Below are 14,111 nucleotides of genomic sequence, written 5' to 3'. Positions count from 1 at the left end.
TTTGATGCCTCAGTGTAACGGGTCCCTGAATTTGGTGCCTCAATGCAAGAGCTCCCTGGATTTTGTGCCTCAGTGTAAGTGGTCCGTGGATTTGATGCCTCAGTGTAAGGGGACCCTTGATGTGGTCTCTCAGTGTCAGCTGTAGCTGGATTTGGTGCCTCAATGTAAGTGGTCCCTGGATTTGATGCCTCAGTGTAAGGGGTACCAGGATTTGATGCATCAGTTGGGCACCGCCTTTGTCGCTTCTGACACGGCGTGCTTGGCCAGCTCCCCAGGCAGCAGCAGGCGCATGGCGGTCTGTATCTCCCGGGAGCTGCTGGTGCGGCGCTTGTTTTCATGGGCCAGGCGGGAAGCCTCACCCGCGATGAGCTCCAAAATATCTTTCACAATCGAGTTCATGATGCCCATGGCCTTGAAGAGATGCCAGTGTCGGGGTGAACCTGCTTTGTCACTTTTTTAGCTGTAAATGGAGTAACTCTCCTTCCACGACTTTCTGCGCTTCTTGCCGCTCTTCGGTGGCATTTTAGTGACCGTTTTCTGGGAGCCTTTCTTGGCAGTAACTAATAAGAACATAAGAATTAGGAACAAGAGTAGGACATCTAGCCCCTCGAGCCTGCTCCACCATTGAACACGATCATGGCTGATCTGGCCTTGGACTCAGCTCCAGTTACCCCCCGCTCCCCGTAACCCTTAATTTCCTTATTGATTTAAAATCTATCTATCTGTAACTTGAATACATTCAATGAGCTAGCCTCAACTGCTTCCTTGGGCAGTGAATTCCACAGATTCAACAACCCTCTGGGAGAAGAAATTCCTTCTCAACTCGGTTTTAAATTTGCTCCCCCGTATTTTGAGGCTGTGCCCCCTAGTTCTAGTCTCCCCGACCAGTGGAAACAACCTCTCTGCCTCTATCTTGTCTATCCCTTTCATTATTTTAAATGTTTCTATAAGATCACCCCTCATCCTTCTGAACTCCAACGAGTAAAACTGTTTCCCCTGGTGGTGGGAGCATGCTCAGCCCCGCCATATTGTTCAGGGCGGTCTCACGGCGCATGCACGGTCCTTTGTGTAGGGACAAAGGGTGGGCGGGGCTTCAGGATGTCTGTCAGTTTGATTGGTCACATGTTTATGTCCAGCTCAGTGGCCCCTGAAAGGTAGCCTTGTTGTTCTGATAGTTGTCTGGTGAACCTGCGCCAGCATACCTCACCCTATTGGGTCAGACCATCCCAAGCTAACCCTATTTGGCCAGCCCAGGCTCACCTTAATGGGCCAACACAGTCTCATCTCCTTGGGTCAGCCCGGGCTCACACTATTGGGCCAGACCGAGTTCACCCTATTGGGTCACCCAGGCACATCCTATTGGGCCAGACCGGGCTCAGTCTATTGGGTCACCCAGGCACAACCTATTGGGCCAGCCCGTGCTCACCCTATTGGGTCACACAGGCACATCCTATTGGGCCAGCCCGGGTTAACCCTATTGGGCCAGCACAAAAGGCCCAGTGATCAGCAGAGAAAATCAGCAGCTCATTTATTTTATTCTCACTTTGCGTACTTACCCAACCATGATAGCTCGAAATGATGAATAACATCTGCCTTTCAATGTGGAAGGAGAAACATTTGTCATTCTGTCTGTGGGAAAATATTTCAAACATCAATGTGACTGGAAAAGCAGCGACACACACATACACTATCCAAGTGAGAATGTTCCAGAGTACTGACTGTGGAAAGAACTTCAACCAGTTACACAGCCTGAAAAACATCGTAACATTCACAGCGGGGAGAAACTACACGTGTTCTGTGTGTGGCCGAAACTTCAACTGATCGTCCAAACTGGGGAGAGACAAGGACATCTGCTCCACGGAGAAATCATGGAAATGTGAAGACTCTGGGAAAGGGATTCAGTTCCCCGACTGATCTAGAAATCCATCATCGCAGTCACACTGGGGAGAGACCATTCACCTGCTCTGTGTGTGGCCAAGGTTACACTCAGTCATCTGATCTGCTGAATCTCCAGCGAGTTCACACTGGGGAGGTGTGGGAAGTGATTTACTCAGTCATTTGTATTGCGAGTTCACAAGTCACTGCAGAGGTTGGGTTCTACTGTCATTACTGCTGTTAATCACATCCTGACTGAATCGTCTTCATTCTGTGAGTTGGGATTTGTTTCTGCTGATCTTACCTACCCATAAAACTGGGCTGGAGTTTACTATTTTGATATTTCAAATAACACAGTGTGTCGATACTTGATGTCTCCATGATAAGAGGAGACAAATTTGTGTCTTATTATCGACTGCTTTATTTTGCGCCTTTACTCCTTTCTAACTGTAGATTGTTTCATTTCTCAGATCTTTGATTATTCTCAGGACAAGTCCGGGATCACTAAACACAAAATCCAGTCTGTTAATCACTTACACATACTGGAATTTTCAGGTGTACACAGCATCTCTGTCACCTTCAATGTGTGAGTAGAGTATCACCCCTGCAAAGCTGGTTTCAATTTAAATTTGAATCCACACAGTAAATGGAATTTTTAAAATATCTACAATTAAACTGATCACATCAACTAATTGGCAAAGGTTTACAGTCAACTAGATGAACAAGTAAAAACATCATGGCCCAATAACACAGCTCTATATTCACTGGAGAAACTCTGTTATCTCATCCTCGAATGTCAGTTGGTGAGATGAGAGACTGAATCTCTTTCCACACTCAGCTGGTAAATGACCTCTCCCTGATGTGTTTCCACCCAACGCATATCTGCATCGATTCCCACAGTCCCCACATTTACAGTGTTTAGTCAGCTGGGCACAAGAGTCTCAGAGGTTGACGAATGGTTGAAGTTCTATCCACGCACAGAACATGTGTACTGTTTCTCAGCGCTCTGATTGTTGTTTTTCCAAAGGCTGATGATAAGGTGATCCTGATGAATCTGGTGAATCTCTCAAATCTTGATGTGATGTTTGGTTTGAGTTACCAAGTTGCAGATCCTCCCATTCTAATACCCTGCAAATGTATGTTACAAAAGTTGTTAATTTAAGTACAGGATATAAATTCAGAATAAACAAATCTAGATTCTATAGGACATTCTGTCCCCTCCTGTCCCTCCAAATATGTAAAAGCCTTATTCTAGACACTCTCCCTCCATCCTTACGGTCTAAAATCAACTGTGAGTTACTTTCTCCAGGAAGTGCTGAATCTGGCTGGGTTAAATCCACAGAAATGTGTTAACCTCTGGTGCTTCACCATCAGTCGACTCAGATAATGTCAGCAGGATTTCCACCGTGGTAGTCATCAGAGCCGAATCCAATCCAACCTCCAAATGACATCCACAAACCTCCAAATTGATGTCACTGGATCAGTATCAAGAGCAAGGGTAGTGGCTAATTTTTAATCATATTTCACCCAGTGGTTATGAGGACAATTATAACCCCTGACCTGCTGCCTTGGCTGAGAACAACTAACAGCCCAGACCAAGGACCGAACTTGGGAACTTCCCAGTCAGTATTGCAGAGTGTTCTAAAATGTGGGGGGTTGACGGAGGGTTGGAAAGAATATTTTGAAACACATTTTACTCCACCTTTAAACAAAACCTTCGTCACACTGCACAATTCTGAAATTTTTCCAAATTAAACAAGCAAGTCAAATGGATTATAAAAACAATGTGCCATTTTCGAAAGACTCAAGTCACTCGAATAGACAGCTTTACAATCACAGTACAATACAGAAGGGAGCGAATGTTAATGGGAGCTCGGTTCGTGAAGTCCGCCAACACTCTAAGATAAACTGGGCTGATCCTTTAAGTATAAATAGGCAGAGAAAAGGGAGTCCCTGTCCCTTTAAATAGCTGCCCCATTCCCCCGGGCAGTGGGAGGAGCAACGGCGCGCAACCTCTTGAGATACTGACACAGCAAACACCGCCGAATGGCTTCCCGCAGGTTCCTAAAGTGGTAAGAAATAAATTGCCTCAGGGTAAGTAGAACAACTGAAAAAAATGCACACAGGTTCGTTGCTATGTGCGTGTGTGTGTGTGTGTAAACAAAACACATCATTCCTAAACTTTGCGAGAGATAAGCTACTTTCTGCACCAGCGATCATCCAGCATTTTATTTCCTATTATTTACAATGCAATTGCAGAGTGTTCAATTCAGTTACCATTTATTGATGACCCATTTTCTTGTGTGCTATTGTTTAGAAAGTGATGACAGAATGACTATTCAGTTACCAAGGTGACCATGTCTGTTCGCAGTATTCATTGGGAAGGGGATTAAATCTTTGCTCTGGGATTTGGATGCTGTGGGAACATCGGCGCAAAATCACACGTTTTAATGTTAAATATGTTTGTTTTCTCACATGTCGACCGGCTGTGAGAAATGGAACTTTGAGTAACAAATGGCGGGGCTCGTCGGCGAACCTCTCACATATCAAATGTGATTTTCCCTAAGCAAGAATCATACCCCTAGACCAACGAGCCGCCGACAGTAAGGAATGCAGCTCTCAGATTCTGACGGTATTGAGAAAATATATTAGGCCCATCGTGCTTGTGCTGTCCCTCAGAGAACTATCTAATTCGTCCCCCTCTCCATCGTCCTACAAATGTTATCCTTTTTACGAATATATTATTAATTTGAGACATGACATGAGCAAAGTACAGGATCATTGCAAGTAAAAGGGGAATTTGGCGATGAAGTTAAATGTGAATGACAAAACGACCAGGTCAAAGCTGTAAGACAATGATGACGAGAATGGGATTCGCACCCATTGCACAGAGCGCATTAGCAGTCCATCGCCTTAACCTCTCGGCCAAATCGTCTCTGCTTCAACACATCGTCAGCCATGCAATCTCCTGCTTTTTGTATCCAAACAAAAATAATGTGCAAGAAAGTCCACTTCACAGCTTGCTCTGCCCTTGCATGCAGATCGACAAAGATTAAAACGTGTCATTAGATTCTTTAAGCAAACAGCCTTCCTTTACTTCAGGTGAGTGACTGGAAGAGATGTTTGGTTTCTCGGCAGAATCACAACAAAGAATGTAAGATGACCGCAGCACGTCTCGAACTTGCAATCTTCTGATAACTTCGCGGTTATAATCAAAATCATACACCTTATCCATTGGGTCACGCGTCCTCTGCCAACACCATCCATTGTGTTGTTGTTTTATTGCGAGCAAATTCGGGGCCACTGCAATATCAAGGACTGGATTTAGGAAAAGATTAGCATATTTCGAGTGAATGAACAGATGCACGGAGATCTGGGTGCGCACCGGCGCAGGCAAGCCCAAACAATACAGGATGACCCGGGTTTATGAGAAAATCCGTTTCAAAGGTAAAGATTATGAACCGGAACTGACAACCAGCCCGTTTAAATAGACACAGAATGATCGGGCACTGCAAGGAGATCGCTTTTACCCAGATACAGAATGACACTTGACTGACAGCAGTTCTCTTTTAAAAGAATAAAGTGAGATTTCTATCATCCCTGAAGGCAATTGTGTATTGGGCCTCAGGACCACGCGGGGCAGAGACGGTTATTGAAGCCACAGGTGATAAACAAGCAGGAAGGAGGGAGGGACGTAAAACCAGCCCAGACTGAAATATATATATATTGAACATTTTAAGAAAATAAATGCATTTAAATTTCATCTAAAAAAAATTGAATTTGAGTTGTTGGAAATGAGGTGTGCAGTCAATCATTACCCAAACACAGTAAGCCCATGGTGGAAGACAAGTCACGAAGGAAGATGTGGTCAACAAAGGCGATCTTTTAAAGTCGCGTGTGTCTTTCTGCTGGATCTGACAGCCGCTGCTTGTGCTGTGAAAGACGTCAAATGTAATAGAGCCCGGTGCAGGCGGAACAGAAAAAGCATATTTATTTTGGAAGTTCAAGATTTGGGATTACATATCAAGGACTAGATTTCAGAAAAGATGAACATATTTCGAGTGAATGAACAGATGCACGGCGATCTGGGTGTGCACCGGCGCAGGCAAGCCCAATGTAAATTGAAATACAACAGTTTAACAATTCGGTCATTGCATCTGAAATCATACTCCTTCTCAAACTATACAGGATGACCCGGGTTTATGAGAAAATCCGTTTCAAAGGGAAAGATTATGAACCGGAACTGACAACCAGCCCGTTTAAACAGACACAGAATGATCCAGGACTGCAAGGACATCGCTTTTACCCAGTTGCAGAATGACCCGTGACTGACAGCAGTTATCTTTTAAAAGAATAAAGTGAGATTTCTATCATCCCTGAAGGTAATTGTGTATTGGGCCTCAGGACCACGCGGGGCAGAAACGGTTATTGAAGCCACAGGCAGGAAGGTGGGAGTGACGTAAAACCAGCCCAGATTGAAATATATATATATTTTACATTTAAAGAAAATAAATGCATTTAAATTTTACATTTAAAAAATTGAATTTGAGTTGTTTTAAATAAATAAATGATTGATTCATAATCTATATATTTTTTGTTTGAAGGAAGGCTGTGTGACTGGAAGAATTTCATTGGAAATGAGGTGTGCAGTCAATCATTGCCCAAACACAGTCAGCCCATGGTGGAAGACAAGTCACGAGGGAAGATGTGGGCTACAAGGCGATCTTTTAAATTCGCGTGTGTCTTTCTACTGGATCTGACAGCAGCTGCTTGTGCTGTGAAAGAGGTCAAGTGTAATAGAGCCCGGTGCAGGCGGAACATAAAAAGCATATTTCATTTGGAAGTTCAAAATTTGGGATTACATATAAATATACACATATTTATACATGTATAAACAAAGTCAGTCAGTCAGTCATGTCTTGTCTTGTCTTGTCTTGGTTTGATTTGATTTGAATTTGAAAATAAGGATGGAGGATGTCGTCATATCATACAACCCACACGCAAGCCCTGGCTAAAATCGCTATATTTCTTACTTGTTTATTTTCCCTTCTTTCAGATGTGGAATAGCAAAATCCCACAGCAGATTCTTCCACCGTCAGACAGTCCACGAAGGAGTGTTCAATCAAATCAGTCCGGTTTCAAGTTGCATGTAATGCGTTTTTCTCACATGACAGTAAGATCGCACTGCACGTTTGCACACACTCTGGCTTACACAAACACACAAAAAAACTAAAATTCCTGCACCCTCCAAAGGCAGTTTTTGAAATTTGAAATTGGAAATCCGGGACAGACAGCACATCACTTTTAAACAGACACAGAATGATGCATGTCTGATAGCACACCATTTTAAACATACAGAGAATGATCTCGGACAGACAGCATATCCCTTTAAAAGGGACACGGAAATAGAATGAATAAAAACAGATAAATATGTAAAACTCGACAGGTCGTGCAGATTCTGTGGAGGAAGAATCCGGTTTCACGTTCTGTCGGATAATCATTCCGATATTTTAGGAAAAAGTTAAAGATTACAGATTTTTTCAACAAAAATAGCGCCTGGCAAAAATACGCAGCGAGAAAGGTCAAATGGGAACGTCTGTGATTCAGTGGAACACAGGAGTGATTAAATAATAAATGGCACAATGGAAAAAGGTAAAGTGGGTGGTAATCGGGCAATAACGTAACAAAGGATGGTCCAGAGGAGGTGTTGGTGGGAATAACAGAACCATGACCAGGCAATATAGGGTGTCACCGCCTTTAAACCAGACCAGGCAGCTTTGCCAGCCCGGATTGATTCCCTGTCCGCTTTGAATTCGGCAGACAAGGGACTAATTCAAAAGGCAGCTTCTCTCATCTTTTCAGCTCTCGAGAAACAGGACGCACTGATATTCAGGGCAGAGGTGGAGATTGACGCAGAATGTATGCTTATCCCAATTGAGGTGAGCTTATGCGTACAGACAGCAAGATATACTGATCAAGTATTGGCCGGAACCAAACAAGGGTTTCGGTTAACCAACGAGTCACAGAGCCGAGTACCTCTGAGATATTTTAACTGTACTCAGTTTGGCGTGTTTCACTTTGCTCTGGGATTTGGATGCTAAGCGAACATCCGCGCAAAATCACACGTTTTAACGTGAAATATGTCTGTTTTCTCACATGTCGAGTGGCTGTGAGAAGCGGAACTTTGAGTAAAAGATGGCGGGGCTCGTCCGGGATTTGGCCCGAGACCCCTTGCATTTCAAATCTGATCATTCCTAAGCGAGATTCATACCCGTAGACCAACGAGCCGCCGACAGTGAAAAGCGCATCTCTCAGATTCTGACGGGACTCAGAAAAGATATTAGGCCCATCGTACTTGTGCTGTCCCTCAGAAACCTATCGAATTAGTCTCCCTCGCCAATGGCCTGCAACTGTTCTCCTTTTGACGAATATATTATTAATTTGAGACATGACATGAGGAAAGTACAGCATCCTTGTAAGCAAAAGGGGAATTTGGCGATGAGGTTAAATTTGAATGACAAAACGAGGTCAAAGCTGTAAGCCAACGACGACGATGGGATTCGAACCCATGCGTGCAGAGCACAATGGATCAGCAGTCCATCGCGTTAATCTCTCGGCCACCTCGTCACATGAACAGCGCGTCGTAAGCCATTCAATCTCCTGCTTTTTGTATCCAAACAAAAATAACGTGCAAGAAAGTCCACTTCACAGCTTGCTCTGCCCGTGCATGCAAATCGACAATGATGAAAACATGTCATGAAATTCTTTAAGCAAACAGACTTCCTTTACTTCAGGTGAGTGACTGGAAGAGATGGTTGGTTTCTCGGCAGAAACACAACAAAAAAAGTAAAATTTCACGCAGCAAGCTAAGTTGAACGCGAACCTGCAATCTTCGCGGTTATAATCGAAGTCAGACGCCTTATCCATTAGGCCACGCGGTCGCTGCCAACACCATCCATTGTGTTATTGTGTATATTGCTAGCAGATTCGGGGCAACTGCAATATCAAGGACTGGATTTAGGAAAAGATGAGCATATTTCGAGTGAATGAACAGATGCACGGCGATCTGGGTGCGCACCGGCGCAGGCAATCCCAATGTAAATTGAAACACAACAGTTTAACAATTCGGTCATTGCAGCTGAAATCATACTCCTTCTCAAACTATACAGGATGACCCGGGTTTATGAGAAAATCCGTTTCAAAGGGAAAGATTATGAACCGGAACTGACAACCAGCCCGTTTAAACAGACACAGAATGATCCGGGACTGCAAGGACATCGCTTTTACCCAGTTGCAGAATGACCCTTGACTGACAGCAGTTCTCTTTTAAAAGAATAACTTGAAATTTCTATCATCCCTGAAGGCAATTGTGTATTGGGCCTCAGGACCACGCGGGGCAGAGACGGTTATTGAAGCCACAGGCAGGAAGGAGGGAGGGACGTCAAACCAGCCCAGATTGAAACATATATATATTTAACATTTTAAGAAAATAAATGCATTTGATTTTTTTTGTTAATTGAATTTGAGTTGTTTTAAATAAATAAATAATTGATTCATAATCTATATATTTTTTGATTGAAGGAAGGCTGTGTGACTGGAAGAATTTCATTGGAAATGAGGTGTGCAGTCAATCATTCCCCAAACACAGTAAGCCCATGGTGGAAGACAAGTCACGAGGGAAGATGTGGGCTACAAAAGCGATATTTTAAAGTCGCGTGTGTCTTTCTGCTGGATCAGACAGCAGCTGCTTGTGCTGTGAAAGAGGTCAAATGTAATGGAGCCCGGTGCAGGCTGAACAGAAAAAGCATATTTCTTTTGGAAGTTAAAAATTTGGGATAACATATAAATATATACATGTACAAACAAAGTCAGTCATGTCTTGTTTTGTCTTGTCTTGGTTTGATTTGATTTGAATTTGAAAATAAGGATGGAGGATGTCGTCAAATCACACAGCCCACACGCAAGCCCTCGATAAAATCGCTATATTTCTTACTTGTGTATTTTCCCTTCTTTCAGATGTGGAATAGCAAAATCCCACAGCAGATTCTTCTACCGTCAGACAGTCCACGAAGGAGTGTTCAATCAAATCAGTACGGTTTCAAGTTGCATGTAATGCATTTTTCTCACATGGCAGTAAGATCGCACAGCACGTTTGCACACACTCTGGCTTACACAAACACACAAACAAACTAAAATTCCTGCAACCTCCAAAGGCAGTTTTTGAAATTTGAAATTGGAAATCCGGGACAGACAGCACATCACTTTTAAACAGACACAGAATGATGCGGGTCTGATAGCACACCATTTTAAACAGACAGAGAATGATCTCGGACAGACAGCATATCCCTTTAAAAGGGACACGGAAATAGAATGAATAAAAACAGATAAATATGTAAAACTCGACAGGTCGTGCAGATTCTGTGGAGGAAGAATCCGGTTTCACGTTCTGTCGGATAATCATTCCGATATTTTAGGAAAAAGTTAAAGATTACAGATTTTTTCAACAAAAATAGCGCCTGGAAAAAATACGCAGCGAGAAAGGTCAAATGGAAACGTCTGTGATACAGTGGAACGCAGGAGTGATTAAATAATAAATGGCACAATGGGAAACGGCAAAGTTGGTGGTAATCGGGCAATAACTTAACAAATGATGGTCCAGAGGAGGTTTTGTGGGAATAGCAGAACCATTACCAGACAATGAGTGCGGTGCTTTTGATCCGATACGTTGAACCTAATGTTGAGGTCTGAAGACGAGAACATGCCGACAATATAGGGTGTCACCGCCTTTTAATCAGACCAGGCAGCTTTGCCAGCCCGGAAGGATTTCCTGTCCGCTTTGAATTCGGCAGCCAAAGGTCTAATTCAAAAGCCAGCTTCTCTCATCTTTTCAGCTCCAGAGAAACAGGACGCACTCATATTAAGGGCAGATGTGGAGATTGACGCTGAATGTATGCTTATCCCAATTGAGGTGAGCTTATGCGTACAGAGAGGAAGATATACTGATCAAGTATTGGCCTGAACAAAACAAGCGTTTAGGTTATCCAACGAGTCACAGAGCCGAGTACCTCTGAGAAACATTAACTATACTCAGTTTGGCGGGATTCTCTTTGCTTTGGGATTTGGACGCTAAGGGGTCATCGGCGCAAAATCACGCGAAAGATGTCTGATTTCTCACATGTCAAGCGGCTGTGAGAAGCGGAACTTTGAGTAAACAATGGCGGGGCTCGTCCTGGATTGAGCCCGAGACCTCTCGCATTTCAAATGTGATCATTCCTAAGCGATAATCGTACAGCTAGACCAACGAGCCGCCGACGGTGAAGAGCGCAGCTCTCAGATTCTGACGGTAGTGAGAAAAGATCTTCGGCACATCGTGCTTGTGCTGTCCCTCAGAGACCTACCTAATTAGACCCCCTCTCCATAGTCCTTCAAATATTATCCTCTTGACTATTATATTATTAATTTGAGACATGACATGACATGAACAAAGTGCACCATCCGTGTCAGTAAAAGGGAAATTTGGTGAAGAGGTTAAATGTGATTGACAACACGACCCGGGAAATCAAAGCTGTAACACAACGACGACGAGGATGGGATTCGAACCCATGCGTGCAGAGCAGACGACATTAGCAGTCCTGTGTCCTGAATGGGGACTGGGCAGCCATGTACGGGGCATTCTCTGAGGAATTCAAACCATTTCACAGGCACAAGGATAAACTCTCGATTTATGCCGATTGCCTACTATGGGGAAACTGTGTAGTCATGCCCCAGATGGGCAGAGAGATGTTCATCAGAGAACTGCACAATGAGAACCCGGGCGTTGTCATAATGAAGGCAATTGCCAGCTTACACGTTTGGTGGCCAGGGATAGATGCAGACCTGGAACTTTGTGTTCACAGATGCAACACGTGTGCCCAGCTGGGCAATGCGCCCAGGGACGCCCCCCCTTAGTCAATGGTCCTGGGCCGCCAAACCATGGTCACGCATCCATGTGGACTACGCAGGTCCTTTCATGAGAAAAATGTTTTAGGTTGTAGTAGACGCCTACTCCAAATGGATCAAGTGTGACATTCTCAATTCAAGCACATCCTCGGCCATGGTAGAAAGTCGACGTGCAATGTTCGCCGCTCATGGTCTACCGGACGTCTTGGTCAATGGCCAGTGCTTTGCAAGCATTGAATTCCAGGACTTCATGGCAGGAATTTGTAACAACCATGTCAAAACGGCACCGTTCCAGCCGGCCTCAAATGGTCAGGCGGAACGAGCAGTGCAGATAATCAAACAGGGGATGCTCAGAATCCAAGGAGGTTCCCTGCAAAGCCGCTTATCATGTCTCCTGTTGGCCAATAGATCCCGACCATACTCGCTCACAGGGGTTCCACTCGCAGAGCTGCTAATGAAATGGACGATCAAAACCATGTTATCCCTTATGCACCCCACCATGAAATAAATTGTTGAGGGCAGTCGCCAGTCACAATGTGACTACCATGATGGGAATGCGAGGGCGCGATTTATTGATGTCAATGACCCTGCCTTTGTCCTCAACTACGCTGCAGGGCTTAAATGTCTCGCAGGCACTGTGATTGCCTAAGAGGGGAATAGGATCCTGATCGTTAAACTTAACAATGGACAAATCTGCCGCAAACACGTGGATCAAATAAAAAAGAGGTTCAGCAACCCCATAGAAGACGCAGAGGAAGAACACGATATCGAGGTCACCCCTCCACAGGTGACCGAACACAAGAACCAAGCAGAGGAGAGCCCAGTCACTGTGGGCATTCCGGACAGGCCGAGGCACCACAAACAGCAGTCACTCAGGCTAACGCCCAACAACTGGACCCCCAACTCAGGCGCTGTACAAGGGAGCGGAAACCACCAGAGATTTAACCTGTGATCGCAATAAGACTTTGGGGAGAGGTGATGTCATGTATTCAACTGTCATTGTAACCCATGTATAAACAGACCTAAGTTGTACACCGTGAGATCATTGACCACAAGGGAGTGAACTTGTGGGAGACACTCCTAACCTGGACTTTCAGGTAAAAAAGTGAAAGCTCCACCCACATTCATCACTTCAGTGCTGGCTAATAAATGTTACTGGTCACAGAGTGACCTTCTCTTAAGTATGGGCCTCGTCTACATTTATACTATATAGTAAGGACATATTAGACAGAGTGATCAAACTGACCCGGTTCTGGTCTCTGTAAGAACTCCCATTCTGGATTATTCCATTTCGGGGAGTGTCGGGTTAATAAACGGACTGACGCAACAGGAATTGAAAAATAAACTTGATAAGTACTTGCGAGAGAGAATGTGTGACTGAAATCTGAGTCTCAGCCTCTAAACATGCTTTTAATTCGGCAGGCGGTGTAAACGAACAGGTCTGAGAGTGAAGCTGCTTATCTGAGAATTCAAAACTAAATCTACAGCTGGAACTCCAAAGGTTCGCACACAATTGTTGAGGAAATAATTAGTGATTTAAGTTTAAAGGGAGCTGCGTTTGTGCAGCTGTTTCAGAGAGGTTGTGGGTGGCTCTTAAAAGAGCAGTTGTGTTTGGGTTTGACCTCACAGGACAGCGTGTAGTTTTACTTGGAGCTGGTGTACTTGGGCACCGCCTTTGTCCCTTCCGACAAGGCGTGCTTGGCAAACTCCCCGGCAGCAACAGGCGCATGGTGGTCTGGATCTCCCGGGAGCTGATGGTGCGGCGCTTGTTGTAATGGACCAGGCGGGAAGCCTCACCAGCGATGCGCTCCAAAATATCCTTCACAACCGAGTTCATGATGCCCATGGCCTTGGAGGATATGCCAGTGTCAGGGTAAACTTGCTTCATCACTTTGTAGATGTAAATGGAGTAATTCTCCTTCCTTGACTGTCTGCGCTTCTTGCCGCTCTTCGGTGTTGTGTTCGTGAACGTTTTCTTGGCGCCTTTCTTGGCAGTAACTGGTGGTGGGAGCATGCTCAGTGGCCGCCATATTGGTACGGGCGGTCTCACGGCGCATGCACGGTCCTTTGTGCAGTGACAAAGGATGGGAGGGGCTTCAGGATGTCTGTCAGTTTCATTGGTCACATGTTTATGTAAGCTCCGTGGCCCCTGAAAGGGAGCCTTGTTGTTCTGATAGTTGTCTGGTGACCTTGGGCCAGCACGCCTCACCCTATTGGGCCAGTCCAGCCCAAGCGAACCCAATTGGGCCAGCCCAGGCTCACCCTATTGGGCCAGCCCGGGTTAACCCTTTTGGGCC

General features: G+C 44.8%; 1 protein-coding gene and 1 non-coding gene across 2 annotated transcripts; both read right to left on the bottom strand.

The window, feature by feature from the left end:
• Positions 1-456: 456 nt before the first annotated feature.
• On the bottom strand, positions 457-13,828 carry LOC139248898 (histone H2B 1/2-like). The gene is made up of 2 exons (XM_070872246.1): positions 13,462-13,828; positions 457-560 (listed from the first exon to the last, which is right to left on the bottom strand). Exons 1-2 carry the CDS (start codon positions 13,826-13,828, stop codon positions 457-459), a joined length of 471 nt encoding a protein of 156 aa, XP_070728347.1.
• On the bottom strand, positions 8,421-8,502 carry trnas-gcu (transfer RNA serine (anticodon GCU)). Its single transcript has one exon. It is a non-coding gene; the product is annotated as a tRNA-Ser (tRNA).
• Positions 13,829-14,111: the final 283 nt, after the last annotated feature.

Source organism: Pristiophorus japonicus, unplaced genomic scaffold (genome assembly GCF_044704955.1).
Source record: "Pristiophorus japonicus isolate sPriJap1 unplaced genomic scaffold, sPriJap1.hap1 HAP1_SCAFFOLD_30, whole genome shotgun sequence".
Classification (NCBI taxonomy): Eukaryota; Metazoa; Chordata; class Chondrichthyes; family Pristiophoridae; genus Pristiophorus; species Pristiophorus japonicus.
Note: the sequence above shows the minus strand (reverse complement) of the source record. Positions and strands in the feature narration are given on the sequence as shown.

What these genes read in the sequence shown, in the direction of transcription:
- LOC139248898 (XM_070872246.1), bottom strand. Translation starts at nt 13,828, where the DNA reads ATGCTCCCACCACCAGTTACTGCCAAGAAAGGCGCCAAGAAAACGTTC. An exon ending in CCCAAGTACACCAGCTCCAA is followed by an intron (nt 561 to 13,461) that starts GTAAAACTACAC and finishes TGTTCTTATTAG; the next exon opens with TTACTGCCAAGAAAGGCTCC.